Source organism: Onychomys torridus, chromosome 12 (genome assembly GCF_903995425.1).
Source record: "Onychomys torridus chromosome 12, mOncTor1.1, whole genome shotgun sequence".
Classification (NCBI taxonomy): domain Eukaryota; kingdom Metazoa; phylum Chordata; class Mammalia; order Rodentia; family Cricetidae; genus Onychomys; species Onychomys torridus.
The window spans coordinates 16,441,031-16,455,902 of record NC_050454.1 but is presented as its reverse complement, the minus strand read 5'-3'; the positions used below and the strand labels follow the sequence as shown (position 1 = coordinate 16,455,902).

General features: G+C 43.1%; 1 protein-coding gene across 1 annotated transcript in view; it reads right to left on the bottom strand.

Moving 5' to 3' along the window:
• Window positions 1–14,872, bottom strand: part of Kpna1 (karyopherin subunit alpha 1) — a 65,677-nt gene that overhangs the window by 36,729 nt on the left and 14,076 nt on the right. Inside the window, exon 3 of the mRNA XM_036203553.1 lies at window positions 6,358–6,465. Within this exon, the coding sequence (XP_036059446.1) occupies window positions 6,358–6,465 (108 nt within the window). The remainder of the gene's footprint in view (window positions 1–6,357; window positions 6,466–14,872) is intronic.

Sequence of the window (14,872 nt, the reverse complement as noted above, 5' to 3'; positions counted from 1 at the left end):
ACACACATCAATCACTACTACTGAGAGCCGTCACGTAAGAGATGAGATATTCAAAACTAACACTTAGTAAAGGAGTTGGTATCCAGATTCTAACCACTGCTAAATTAAAAAATTGACCCCTTAAATCCCTATTGTTGGGGTTGGGGATATGGCGCAGTGGTAGAGTGCTGCAAGGCCCTGGGTTTGGTCCTTAGCTGGGATGGGGGTGGGGGGTGGGTGTAATCCCTATTGTTTGTCTTAAAATTTTGTTTCCTACATGTTACTGTTTTATGAGGACTTTCTGTTTCTTACTACCATCTATACTTAATATCAGCAGTTAGCTTTCTCCAGATCATTCATCACAATGAAACAAAGTTCTTATTTTAAGAAAGGTTACAGTTGTCAGGCAGTGGTGGCACACACCTTTAATCCTAGCCCTGGAGAGGCAGACACAGGTGGATCTCTAAGTTTGAGGTCACCTTGGTCTACAGAGAGTTCCAAGACAGCCAGGGCTTATTTATTACACAGAGAAACCTTGTCTCTGGAAGGAAGAAAGGAAGGACGGAGGGAGGGAGGGAGAGAAAGAAAGAAAGAGAGAGAGAGAGAAAGGAAGATACACAGACAGGTAAATTACAGTCAGTAAGATGAATTATAAAGAAATGTGCGGGGTTGGGGATTTAGCTCAGTGGTAGAGCACTTGCCTAGCAAGCGTAAGGGCCTGGGTTCGATCCTCAGCTAAAAAAAAAAAAAAAAAAAAAATGTGCACTGAATTTTGGGAAATACTATGTGGTTGACAATAAACCTTTAACACTTGAAAATCATTGGAGAGCCATCTGTGGTGGTACAGGTCTGAAACCCCAGCAAAGAAAGGCTGGAGCAAGGGAGTAGAGAATTTAGCACCAGATATCACATAGCGAGATCCTATCTGAATTCCCATAGAAAAATGCATGAAGCATTCTGCTTAAGATTAGAAAAGCCACTGTTTTCAGCATAGCAAGACTGCTTCCTGAGTAAACAAGTGTTTACGGGACTGCTACAAATGTCTTCGAATGTGCAAACCAGCTGTATATCTGTGTGCATGGTCGTAGTATAAATGTAGCAAACAACTATCTCCCACCCCTTTTTTAAATTTTATTTTTAGAGACAGGGTTTTTCTGTATAGCCCTGGCTGTCCTGGAACTCACTCTGTAGACTGGCTTCGACTCACAGAGATCCGCCAGCCTCTGCTGGGATTAAAGGTGTGTGCCACCAACGCCCGGACTTTTCTCTCCCTTTTATATCCTCTCTTATAGTTGTACAGATTTATAGCATGGTATTTAAACTACAGGACATCAAGAAGAGGAGTGAACATTACCCTAACTTTTTTCATTCTCTTCTAGGGAGAAGGTTGGTTATGTAGAAAAGCTATACTGTTTTAGATGAAGGAACAACTTTGTTATCTTTATTTGAAGCTCAATATGGTTTTTAAAAAAATGTATGTATGCCTAACAAGTAAGGAGTAGATTCTGATAGCTAATTTCATGTGTCAACCAGGTTACCTAGACAAATACAAGTCTAAATGTTACTCTGAAAGTAGATGTGACTAACATTTAAATCAGGACAACTGAATAGAGGAGATTCTAAGATTGGTCTTCATACTGTGGAGTGACCTTAATTAGCTAAAAGCTTTTAGAGTGAGGTTTCCTAAAAGAGAAGGAATTCAGACTCAGATTTCAACAGTGATGCTTCCTGAGTTTCCAGCCTGCTGACCTGCCCTCCAGACTACTTAGTTGCCAGCTCTCATCACAAAAGCCACTACCTCGATCTCTTGCTCCCCCTCTCCCCTTCCCCACCTTCCCACCTCCCTCTTTCTTTGCCCCTCTTCCTGGTTCTTTCTCTTAGAAATCCTAATACATCTAGAACACTACGTTCATAGAGGTGACTCAGCAGTTAAGAGTACATACTACTCTTGCAGAAGACTCCAGTTCTGTTCCTAGAACTCACAAGTACCTGTAACTCCCAATCCGGGGATCTGATCTGGCTTCTAAACTCCTCAGGCACCCCCACACAAGTATGTATCCACACACAGACATTTATACACATATTTAAAAATTACTGTCTGGGCCAGGCAGTGGTGGCACACACCTTTAATCCCAGCACTCAGGAGAGAGCCGGGCAGATCTCTGTGAGTTCGAGGCCATCCTGGTCTACAGAGCGATATCCAGGATGACCAGGATGGCCTCGAACTCACAGAGATCTGCCCAGATCTGTCTCCCGAGTGCTGGGATTAAAGGTGTGCACCACCACCACCTGGCTGAAAGACAGACTTTCTAAAGGCCTTAGAAAAATTTACCACAAATCGATTAAATTGTTGGTCATATTTTCATTAATTCTAAAAGAAGTTAAATATGTTTGGGAAACCAGTACCTCCTAAAATCCCTCTTGGCTTAGGCAAACTATAGCATTTCCCACAAGTATTGTAAACAGTCCTTTAATACAGTCTCATCAAATTAATGTTTGAGACCACCATTCATGGAGCTAAGATACAGCTCATTGGCAGAGTTCTTATCCAATATGCTCAAGTTCCTGGGTTAATTCAATTGCACACAAAACTGCTACTTTTGTTTTCTAATGAAATCTTGGATGGGACAATTGTTCTTACTACTCAGAGTAATAGTACTATAAGCATTCTGAAATACTTCCTTAGCTATAGCTACTTTTAAGATGAGATGGCTCAGTGGTTAAGAGCACTGACCACTCTTCCAGAGGTCCTGAGTTCAATTCCCAGCAATCACATGGTGGCTCACAACCACTTGTAATGAGATCTGGTGCCCTCTTCTGGCCTGTAGGGACACATGCAGGCAGAATACTGTGTACATAATAAATAAATAAATCTTAAAAAAAATGTTTATATAATAGGTTTATAACTTACCTATGTCTATATACATCTTTGTTTTTACCTATTTATAATTAGTATAACAATGATCTATTATTAAAATAGTCCATTTTTCCAAATTGTGGTTTACATTAAGTACATTTTATTTCACAGTACGAATATGGCTTGAATTTATTGAGACATACAACTTTGTATCCATTTTCTTTTCATCTCAAAAATTTCACTGATTCCTAGTTGTCTGATCAGAATTACAGTGTACATTAGTGAGTCTGTATATCTGTGATTTATTTTGGGGTTCTCCTGGTTCACTTTTAGAAAACAGATGCAATTGGTCAGTGTCTTACCACTTCATCTTGGGGACCAATCTCAAGCTAAGCTGCCTCATTGACATGTAATAAGTTCCTCTCCATTCCAAGTTCATTCACCTCAGTGATCCACCTGCCTCTGCCTCCCGAGTGCAGGAATTAATAGCATGTGCCACTATGTAAGAAGGTATCTTAACACAGGCTCATTAACTAGTAATGTACCACTCTGATGATGAAGCTGATGAAGGAAGCTGTACATTGGAGGTGGGGGGTGACAGTGGAGTACAAGGAAATCTGTTGTTTTTTAGACTGTTTTGCTGTGAATCTAAATGTTCTAAAAACTTCATTAAATCTACTAAAAATTCTAAAAAAAATTACACTCCTTCAGATCTAAAAGGAACCTTATTTTTATGTAAACTAAAGAGCTATGTAGTGACATAAAAGACATCACATGAAAAGACATCACATGCCACCATTTGTATAGGAAAAGGGAGAAATGTTTTGTTTCATACATAAAGGTTCTCCTAAAGAACAAATGAAGAGTATTAGTGGTTACCAGGGGAGAAAATATTTGGTGATTTAAGTGGCAAATACTAAAAAAAAAAAAAAAAAAAAAAAAAAAAAGAGCCAGGCGGTGGTGGCGCATGCCTTTAATCCCAGCACTCAGGAGGCAGAGACAGGCGGATCTCTGTGAGTTCGAGGCCAACCTGGGCTACCACGTGAGCTCCAGAAAAGGCACAAAGCTACACAGAGAAACCCTGTCTCAAAAAACCAAAAAAAAAAAAAAAAAAAAAAAAAGAAAGAAAGAAAGAAAGAAAGAAAGAAAAGGAAAAAAAGCCATATATAGGGCTGCGCTGTGGCTCAGTGGCAATGCTGCTGTCTGCCATGAAAAGGGCCCTGGGTTAAATACCCAACACTACAAAGATACATGCATGTGATTTTATTAGAATATATTAATTATTCAAAATGGGAGAGAGATGGTTGAGCATTTCATTTGCAATTCTTGCAGGACCTGAATTCAGTTCCCAGAACTGATATGGCGGCTCACATATAACTTTATTTCCAAGGAATTCAGTATCCTCTTTGGGCCTCCATGGGCATCAGGCACATGCACATACATTTACATACATGCAGGCAGAGCCAGGTGGCAGTGGCACACACCTTTGATCTCAGCACTCAGGAGATAGACAGGCAGGCAATCTCTGTGAATTCAAGGCCAGTCTGGTCTACAGAGTGAGTTCCAGGACCTAGCTACATAGAGAAACCCTGTCTCCACCATCTGAGTCACAGAGATTGAATCCAGGCTTGTGGAAAGCAGCTTTCCACACTCAGCCATCTCACCTGCTCCCATCCTTCATTTTTAGTTGACACACTATATACATTAAGCACAACAAGATGTTTCAACACATGTATTTTTGCCAAGGGCTGTGGGCGCAGGTAACAACTAGTGTTCAACAGGTCAACCTACCAGCAGATGAATAATTCTCTGTAGGGAAGCCCCACTTGGCAAAGTCCGTGGGGGTCACTGGCTGTGGAAACCGGTTGTTTCCTGTCTGTAACTTTCTCATGTGCCACCACTATACCTCCCTAAAAAGAATAGTGGTGGGGTTCTTTCCATAGCCCATTGATGGTGTGTTTTACATCTTTAGGCACACATATAACTGTGGGTGGTCAGATGGTCAGGAAGATGATTTCTGTTTAAGCTGTATAATTCTGATGAACAGAAATAATACCAGAATATTTTTCTTTACTGACACAGAAAAGTAACAGTATTCTCAATCTCAAAGACAGCTAATTTTAGATTTCAGAATAAATTCAATATAGACTAAGCTGCCCCTGTAGAAAATACACAAAGACTAGTTCCAGGTGTTTACTGCTAAATCAAGATCAGGCTGTTTACATTGAGATGTAAACCCCTACCATAATTGACTGCACATACCCCTACCACTCAAGGTTCTGCTTACTAACTATTATTGTTTAGTCCTGAATTTCAATGTCATTTTCTGTCTGGGAACTCTAACCAACTTAGAGCTAGATGCTTAGCCAAGCTTACTCACTGGCCAGTCACTGTGGCCTTCTCAGCCTGAGAAAAACTGTGTGATTTATCATGTGTTAGGAGAACTGGTCAGACCCTGAAAATGTAACATGGAATTGTCCAGAGTTTTGGCTGAGAGAGAAGCAGAATGAGAGTATGAGTGTGGGTGTGTGAAGGGAGCTATAAAAAGCTGGAGAACTGCTGTGGTAAAAGCTGTGCAAGGGTAAGAGTGTGTGCGAGTATGTGCTGAGGAAGGGGTGTGAAAGAAGTGTGTAAAGAGCAGTGGAGGAGTGAGGGAGGTGTGGGAGAGTGCATGTATATGCTGAGTGAGGAGGTAGCTGTATGGGCAGAGATAAGTATGAGGTGTGAGAAATAGAAGAAGCATGAGAGGTGAGAGAGAGAATGAGTGAGTAAAGTGAAGAAATGATGTAATATGTGAAGAAATATAACAGAGTAGAGGGAAGAAATGTGGAAGGAAGAGCGATATGGAGCTATATAAAAAGAGATCTAACTGCAAAAGAGGCATATGGCTATACAGAGAACTCATGGAGAATGTAGCAGTGTGCAAAGTAACTTGGCTGTATGTAGAATGTAACAATGTGGAATGTATCTTGTGGAGACAGACTTTTCAGAGAGGATTTTTTTAAGATGAAGTAAAAGAGTTAAGTTACCATCAGAAATAGTGTGTGTGTCCTTAGTTTTCTCCTCAGATAGTAAAAAGTCTAGCCCTCAGATAGATAAGAACTTTTCCTAAGCTCTTGCTGCCTTCGTGGACTTCCCCCCACCCATACCCTGGTGGTAGCTGGTGCCTGCCCCCCCTAAGCTACATTTTATTTATATATATATATATATATATATATATATATATATGTGTGTGTGTGTGTGTGTGTGTGTGTGTGTGTGTGTATATGTATATATGTATATGTATATATGTGTATATATGTATATGTATATATATATATATTTATTTTTTTTTTAAGATTTTTGTTTTGTTGTTTTTCAAACAGGGTCTGTGAGGCTAAGGAAAGCCTCTAACGACCCTCCTTCCTCAGATTCCCTAGTCCTGGGTTTATAGCGCCCAATTAACCTTTCTATTAAACTCAAGACCAACATCTCTTACCTTTACCACAACACCAAAGAGTCCTTTCTATTATCATACTTACTGGTGCCATCTCCATGTTATTAATCTGGGCCTCATGAAAGCCACCATCTGACATAACTTCTTCTTCTGTTTCTTCTTCTGCTGTAGCAACATTTCTCCTCTTGAATAACTGAAAAGTAAAAGAATGTTAATAATACACTTCTCACAAGGGAACTCAACACTTTCTTAATTCTAAAGCTTTGTGCTGCCTTTAGTGTTTCCTGGTAAGGAAAGATGTCAGACTGCTTTCTCTACAGTCTCACAATTAAATCAATTAACTACTATAATATGTATGCCAACACCTAAAAGCAAGTAGTGGTGCAAGCCTTTAATTCCAGCACTCAGGAGGCAGAGGCGGGAAGATCTTTGTTAATTCGAGGCCAGCCTGATCTGCATGCAGATCGAGCCAGAGCTGTTACACAGAGAAATTCTTGTCTTCAAAAACCAAAACCCAAACAAACAAATAAAACAAAACCTCAAAGGCATAAAACTTAACTAAGAGAGACCTGACACACTACAAGACATAAATGTGATGACAACGACGATGACGATGACGACGATCTAACCACCTCCAAGAATGAAAACAGGACCCCACACCCTCTCCTGATTCTCACCTTCTCCCCTTAATAGCCTCACAGGTTCCTACCCCAGACTGTCCTGTCCCTACCTTCCCATATCCAGTAGATCCCCAAGTATGAGATATCTCCACCCTGATTGTTGCTACTCGCCACAAGCCAGTCCTAGTTCACCATAAGGACCTCTCCTCCTTCCCTTCCAGATCCCAGTTTCCTATTTCTGAAACCCATAGCCCAGGCCTCAAGCCCATTACTACTTGCCTTTTATCTCAGGGACTTTTTGTTGTTGTTGTTGTTGTTTTTCGAGACAGGGTTTCTCTGTGTAGCTTTGCGCCTTTCCTGGATCTTGCTTGGTAGACCAGGCTGGCCTCTGCCTCCCGAGTGCTGGGATTACAGGCGTGCGCCACCACTACCCGGCGCTTATCTCAGGGACTTTTAATTCCTATCAACTCACCCTGAAACAACTCCATTGCTCCCGTGTAAGCCTTCTGGTGCTTACCATTTAATGAAGACCTCCACCTCATTAATGAGGCAATTACCCAGTGGTTAACAACCCCTACAACCACCTTTCTAACACTCCCCCTACAATTTCCCATTTTACAGTCCTGGACATAAGACTTATTTTTACGGACCTCCAAACAGCTCACATGGACTGTATATACTCTTTCACAGTTTCCGGGACAGCCCTCATTTCTTTGGCTAAGACTTGGCTCAAGATCTTTCCACTCGACTCCATCCTAGTACACTCCTCCAATACATAGATGACCTTCTTCTCTGCAAACCCTCCCTGCCTCTGTCCCAACAGGCCACCTCTTTGTTCCTGAACTACTTTGGCTCCCTTGGATATCCCCATCTATAAGGCTCAGCTATGCTCTCCCACTGTAACTGTATTTGGGCATTCAACTCAGCCTGGGGTCTAAGACCCTCACCTCTCAGTCTGAGCCCTGTGGGATTTACATCCACTGGCCCCAGAGGACCAGATTCTCTCATCTTTTGGGCCTGATGGAATTCTTCTGTCACTGGATCCCTAACTTCGCCATTTTGGCCAAGCTCCTGTACCAGGCAGCCAGAGAGACCCCCAAGAGGCCCCTCACCCACTCACCTGGCCACTGTCTGCCTCCAATTCACTTTTCTGTGGGATGCCCTACTAATGGCCCTAGCCCTAGCTCTCCCAGATCCCAACAGACCTCATCACCTCTATACAGATGAAAGGTTGGGAGTGGCCACCAGGGTTCTAGTCCAATCAGTTGAGCCTTTGAATCAGGCCATTGCTTTTCTGTCCAAACAACTAGACTCTGCTGTCTGTGGATAGCAGCCATGCTTGAAAGCCCTAACAGCAGCGGCTGAACTCATCCGGGAGGCTCTCAAGATCACCCTGTTCCAGCCAACCATGGTATACTCCACCCACTGCAGCCTCTCAGACTTTCTGAGTCATTCTTCTCTCCCCCTGCTTGGGCCCTCCTGAGTCCAAGCCTTTCATTTACTGTTTCTAGGAAACCCCCAAATTACCTTGGCCTCCAGCCCTGCCCTAAACCTTGCAACCCTTTTTCCTGTCCCTTCCTCCTCTGGTACTTCCTCTCACTCCTGCCCAGAGGCTGCGGAGGCCTTAGCTCACCCCAGTCTGCTCTATTAGACCAACCCCTCACAAACCCCCAACACACCCTCTTTGTTGACGGAAACCTCAAGGTGCTGTATGCTGTGGTCACTTCCACTAAAACAGTTGAAGGGGGGGGAGTGTCGGGGGGGGGGGGGGGTCGCGGCGGCCTCACCAACCTAAGACAGAAAGTCTGTGTGGCCTGGGCAGGTGTCTCCATGACAGGTAAGGTGACCAGCTGACATCCCACGCAACCTAAGTCAGAAGCTCATTTTTTAGTAAAAGGGGGCGACCTGTAGGGCCCTGGCCCCCGTTTTGGGTAGCTGTTTCCTTGCTTGTTGACCTTGACCTTAATGTCCTCCCTATGCTAATTCCCTGCCGGTTTCCACCCTTCTGAATGCTTAAAAGAAGTTTCTTGTTTGTATATCTTGCATATTGGGCATTAACAGCTTAGATGCAAGATTGTAAAACATTGGTAGCAAACTTCTGCCCTCCGGGGTTCTCCCATTGTGCTGTAAGCCTGTATTTAAGGCCTCCTGCCTCCTTCAATAAAGGACATTCGGCAAAAAAATAAATTAAAAAAAGGAAGTTGAAGCGACCCACCTGCCAATGGGGACCTCTTCACAAAAGGCCAAATTAATCACCTTGACTAGAGAGCATTCTGGATAGCCAAGGATAAATGGGCTAACATCTCTGACTCTAAACGTGCCTTTTTAATAGCCCATACCCATTTTGTCCTTTGGAGGGAAAGGGGATTCCTCACTACCAAGGGCACTCCCAAAGTTAATGGACCCTTATAACCAAGCTCTTGGAGGCCCTCCAGCTCCTTGCAGAAGTATCCACTGATGGGGACACCAGTCCTCCAAGAACCCAGTGGCCTTAGGCAACTCCAGGGCTGACTCAGTGGCCTGGGGACTGGCCTTAAGCTCCACTGGATCAACAGAACATATTTTGTTCAGACACCCTCCTATTAGCCCTGTTATCAACAATAGGAGAGGAATGAACTCCTGAAAAAAGGGGCCACACAGCCAAAAAGGATGGATGGTTCTACTTAAATAACTGCCTCATCCTCCCTCAGGACCGGCACTGGCCATCATTTTAGACATCCACCAGACCTAACACACAGGCCCCAAAGCCCTGTTCCATTTCTTAGAGCCCTCTTTGACCCTGCCCATTTTCAAGCTCATATTTCACAGGTTCACTCCTCCTGCCAGATGTGCCAAGGCCAACCCACAAGGAGCCCTCAGGTAAGTCAGCCCCTACTCCAGCTTTGAAGACATCAACCAGGAGAGAACTGGCAGGCTGACTTCACCCACATGCCCACTCATAAAAAGCTTCGTTATCTCCTAACTCTTGTTGACACTTTTACAGGATGGATACAGACACTTCCCACCTCCAAGAAACAGCAGATGTGGTGGCTCAGGTAATCCTTGAACACATCATCCCTCAGTTTGGCATGCCGCAGACCATACAAACAGACCACAGGCCAGCCTTCACTTCTAAGGTCAGGCAGCTTGTGTCAGAAAGAAGTTCTCAATATCTCCTGGAAACTCCATATTCCCTAACATCCATAATCCTCAGGAAAGGAGGAAAGGGCCAACGGACTCATCAAACAACAGCTTACCAAGCTCTCCAATGAATTCAGGTTATCTTGGCCCTCCCTTCTTCCCATGGCCCTTACCTGCCTCCAGGCCATCCCACACTCTCCTACAGGCCTAAGCCCTTTTGAGCTCCTTTATGAAAGAAAGGTCCTTCTTCCTCAATCACCATTTCCCGTACCAGACGAGCCCCGCCCCAACCCCGCCACTAGCCAGGTTCCTACCATACCTCTCCCTGAGGTCCCTTCTCCGTTCACATGCTGACAGCTACCTCCCTGCCCCCAAGCCAATGGACCCAACTGCCCCTAAGCACACCCCACTCTCCCCAAGGAAGTGAGTACTCCTCAAGCAGCCATCTCCTAAGTCTCTAGAGCCCCAATGGACAGGACCCTACACCATGATCCTCACCCCTTCAGCTGCCAAGCTCCTGGGACACCATCTCTTCAGGCTCAAGCAGGCACCTATCCAGGATACATGGTCTGTACAACAACTAGGACTCTCCACCCCTCTGGTTTACCAAACTCTGCAAATGAAGAGCCTATCTGCTCATCTGCCTTGCTCATTCATCTTATTCAAACTGACAATCTATTCTCTCTCCATGCTTTGTCACATTCATCGGGCTGGTGATAATAACCTATTTTTTCTAACAACCTGCCTTCTCTACCTCCTCAAGAAACAGATCCTGGAGGTTTCCAGGATGGCAATTAATCAAATGCTTCTTCACCCACAACTCCCACTGACCGTGAGCCTACTGACTCCCAACTCCCCACACCCCATTTCGTGCTATGCCAGCAAGAAGTAGCTAGACTTTAACTGGCACTTATAGACCCAAAAAGGTTGGGATGTATAGAACCCTGGCCCCTGTCTGGGTAGCTGTTGCCTTGCTGACCTTGACCTTGATGTCTTCCCTATGCTGATTCCCTGCCGGTCTCCACCCTCCAGAATGCTTAAGGGAGTTCCTTGTTTGTATATCCTGCATATTGGGCTTTAACAGCTTAGATGTAAGATTGTAAACATCAGTAGCAAACTTCTGCCCTCCGGGGTTCTCCCATTGTGCTGTAAGCCTGTACTTAAGGCCTCCTCCCTCCTTCAATAAATGGCATTTGGCATTCTGCTGAGGCGAATGACCTGCTGTCTCGTCTCTGTTTTTCAGATCCACAGCCCCTAGCTGGGACATGGTGGTGGTAGTGGGTGTTATTGCTACAGGGATGTTTAGCTGGGAATTCTAATTCAGCTCCCTCCCACTAGACCCTGCCCCTCAGAACATCAGCCAACCTGCAACTCCTTCCCCCCCGACCCCACGCCCCAAACTACTCAAGATCCCACATACAGGGTATTTAAACTGCCTCCTGAAGAACAGCCATGTGGTTTTTCCTGGTCTCCTCTCCCAGTCACATCTCTGGGAGCCAGGGAGATCATCCAGAATGTTTTCTCCAATAAACTTGGTCTTTTTTTTTTTTTTTTTTTTTTAAATTTGGCTTGATGTGGATTAATGTATCAGTGGAGAGACTTAAAATTGGGGTACAGAAACCTTTCATCTACAAATTTAAACTAAAAAGTAAATTAATTAAAAATTAACTTGGCATAGAGACATATGCCTTTAGTTGCAGTATTTAGGAGGCAGAGGCTAGCCTGATCTGCATAGAAAGCTACAGGACAGCCAAATCTGTATAATGAGACTCTTCTCACAAACAGACAAGCAAATAAATAAATTGGCTATATGAGGGAATGAGTAAATGTTAGAAATTTAAAGAAAGCTAAATAGGTTTTTTTAAAAAGAAGGAAGGAATGACGGGAAAAGAGAGGAGAGAGAGAGACAGAATAAAAACAAAACACTGGGGTAGTTTGCTGGAGAAATGGCTCAGTGGGGAAGAGCACAGGCTGCTCTTCTGAGAACCTGGGTTCAATTCCAAGTACCTACAGAGTGGTTCATAACCATCTCTAACTCTAGTTCCAGGAGATCTGAGCCTCCTCTGGCTTCTACAGGTACCAAGCATGCACGTAGTACACAGACATAAATGGAGACAAAACATGCACATAAAATGCAGTAATAAAATATATTTTTTTTTTAAAAAAGAAGGGCTGGAGAGATGGCTCATTGGTTAAGAGCATTTGCTGCCTTTGCAGAGGGCCCGAGCACCCAGGTTCATAGCTCCCACGTGGTGGCTCACAGTTCTGGGATCTGACACCCTCTTCTGACCTTCAGGGACACTGCATGCATGCAGTGCATACAAACATATATACGGGCAAAACACCCAAACAAAACAAATCTAGAAAAAGAAAAAGAAGAAAAAAAGAAAAGAAAAGAAGAAAATGCAGCTGCTCAATTCAGTGATGGATAATGAAGACACACAGAAATACAACTATGCTAGCAGGAATGAATGGAAGAACTGCTCTAAGAATTTTACTGCCGGGCGGCGGTGGCACACACCTTTAATCCCAGCACTTGGGAGGCAGAGCCTGGCGATCTGTGAGTTCCAGGCCAGCCTAGTCTACAGAGCGAGATCCAGGACAGGCACCAAAACTACACAGAGAAATCCTGTCTTGAAAAAAACCAAAAGGATTTTATCTACTACAATGGAACATCAATAGACATTTTAAACTCAACAATATACAGAAATTACTCAGAATTTTAACATCCATAAGAGTTGAAAGCATCTTACCTAGGAATGAAACCTGGAAACCTCTAGTTTATTTTCAAGTATTTTAATAGTATTTTACTATTTGGCCTCCTCCACTATGTGTGCTAGTCACTCATATCAAAGTAGGAATGGGAAAAGAAAATGTAACCACCCAGGCAATCATGATCTATAAACTACCTCATACACAACAGGTTACCCAAACTCATTAACCAAGCTAATTGATGGCAAACACTGACAGTCTAGTGTGGTGATAAGTGTCCCCCAATATATTGTGTGCCTTAATAAAACTTATCTGGGGTCAAAAAACAGAACAGCTACTAAATTCGACATAGAGACTAGAAAATGGTGGCACACATGCCTTTAATCCTAGCATTTTCGAGGCAGAAATACGATTGGATCTCTGTGAATTCAAGACCACACTGAAAACAGAGCCAAGCATGGTGGCACACAACTTTAATCCCATGAAGTAATATGGCAGGACACAGAAAGGTATATAAGGTGTGAGGAAACAGGAACTCACACTCTTAAGGCATGAAGACAGGAAACTAGAAACTTTTTAGCAGCAGTTCAGCTGAGATCCATTCGGGTGAAGACTCAGAGGCTTTCAGTCTGAAGAAAGAGGATCAGCTGAAGAGTTGGCAAGGTGAGATTAGCTGTGGCCTGTTCTGTTTCTCTGTGATCTTTCAGAATTTACCCAATATCCAGATCCGGGTTTTTTATTAAAAAGACCGTTTAGCAATTGGTCTACAGTCCAGTTTATCAACCTGTTACTCCAGAAGATTTCTCTTTTAACTAAAAAGGCCTTCATTCCTTCTAACTTTGGTTTTAATGAACTTTATACCATGACATCAAGTCGGCAAGAATCTGTAACTCAGTAAACACAAAGCAGGTTCTTTCTGTACAGGAAACATTTTTTAGTTTCAACTGTCTAAGAAATAGAGGTCATTTACATACACTGTCTAGACAACAAATATTAATTTCTACTCTGCTGAAAGGGTGGTACTAAGAGACACAGCTAACACTTTGTACTTGGCAGAATCAACTGCTACATTTCACTCAGAACTAGTTGCTCCGTTGGCACAAGCCGGGGACCTTCCACTTCCACGTAGATGAGAAAGCAGCTGTGAAGGATCAACAGCACCACATGAACTCTTGTTTTCCTCGTTTTCACTACCTCGCAAACCAGGCATGAGGCACTAATTAGTTACCTATACAAAACAGAATTTACCAAGTGACAAAGGTTTTTGTTGTTGTTATTGTTGTTGTTTTGGGGGGGAGGACTGGGTATTTGGTTGACCTGGAATTCAACATGTAAACCAAGCTGGCCACCAACTCAAAAAAGTGTGCCTGCCTCTGTCTTCTAAGAACTAGGATTAAAGGTATACACCCAGTTAAAAGTTAAGATTTTAAGGAGAGCAATAGTCCAGAAAATTAAATCCCTAGTACAATTTCAGATTTTTACACAATAAATATGGTAAACTTCCAACTACAAATGCTTTTAGTCAGAAGTGTGGTCATATTTGTCAATTTATATACTATGAACATTGAGCTCTACTTTCAGGAAGTTAAATGAGAGTTTTGTTTGTTTTTCAGACAGTCTGTAACCCAGGCTGTCCTCAAAGCAGCAACAATGTTCTCGCCTCAGCCTCCCAAGCAGTTCAAACTACAGCTGTGAGCCACCACACCCAGCTCTGTCTACATTTTTAAAGTGGTACTGAGTCCCTTATCTCCCTATACACTTTCATATTAAAAAAATAATTAAGGGAGCCCATAAGATGCCTCAAGCACTTACTACACCCTGGTACCAACATGTTAGAAAGAGAATCAACTCCTTTGAGTCGCCCTCTGACTTCCACATGCATCCTTGGCTCCAACACCCCCACCTCCTACCCTGCCACAAAAGCATCAGGCATACACATTTTAAAAAATGTCATCTAAATAACAATAATCCTTTTTTTTTTTTTTTTCTGAGACAGGGTTTCTTTGTGTTAACAACCTTAGCTGTCCTCAAACTCAGACATCTACCTGCCTCTGCTTCTCAAGTGCTGGGATTAAAGGTGAGTGCCACCACCACCTAGCAATAATAACTCTAAAAGCATTATTCATAATGTCTTTTTGAATAAAATAC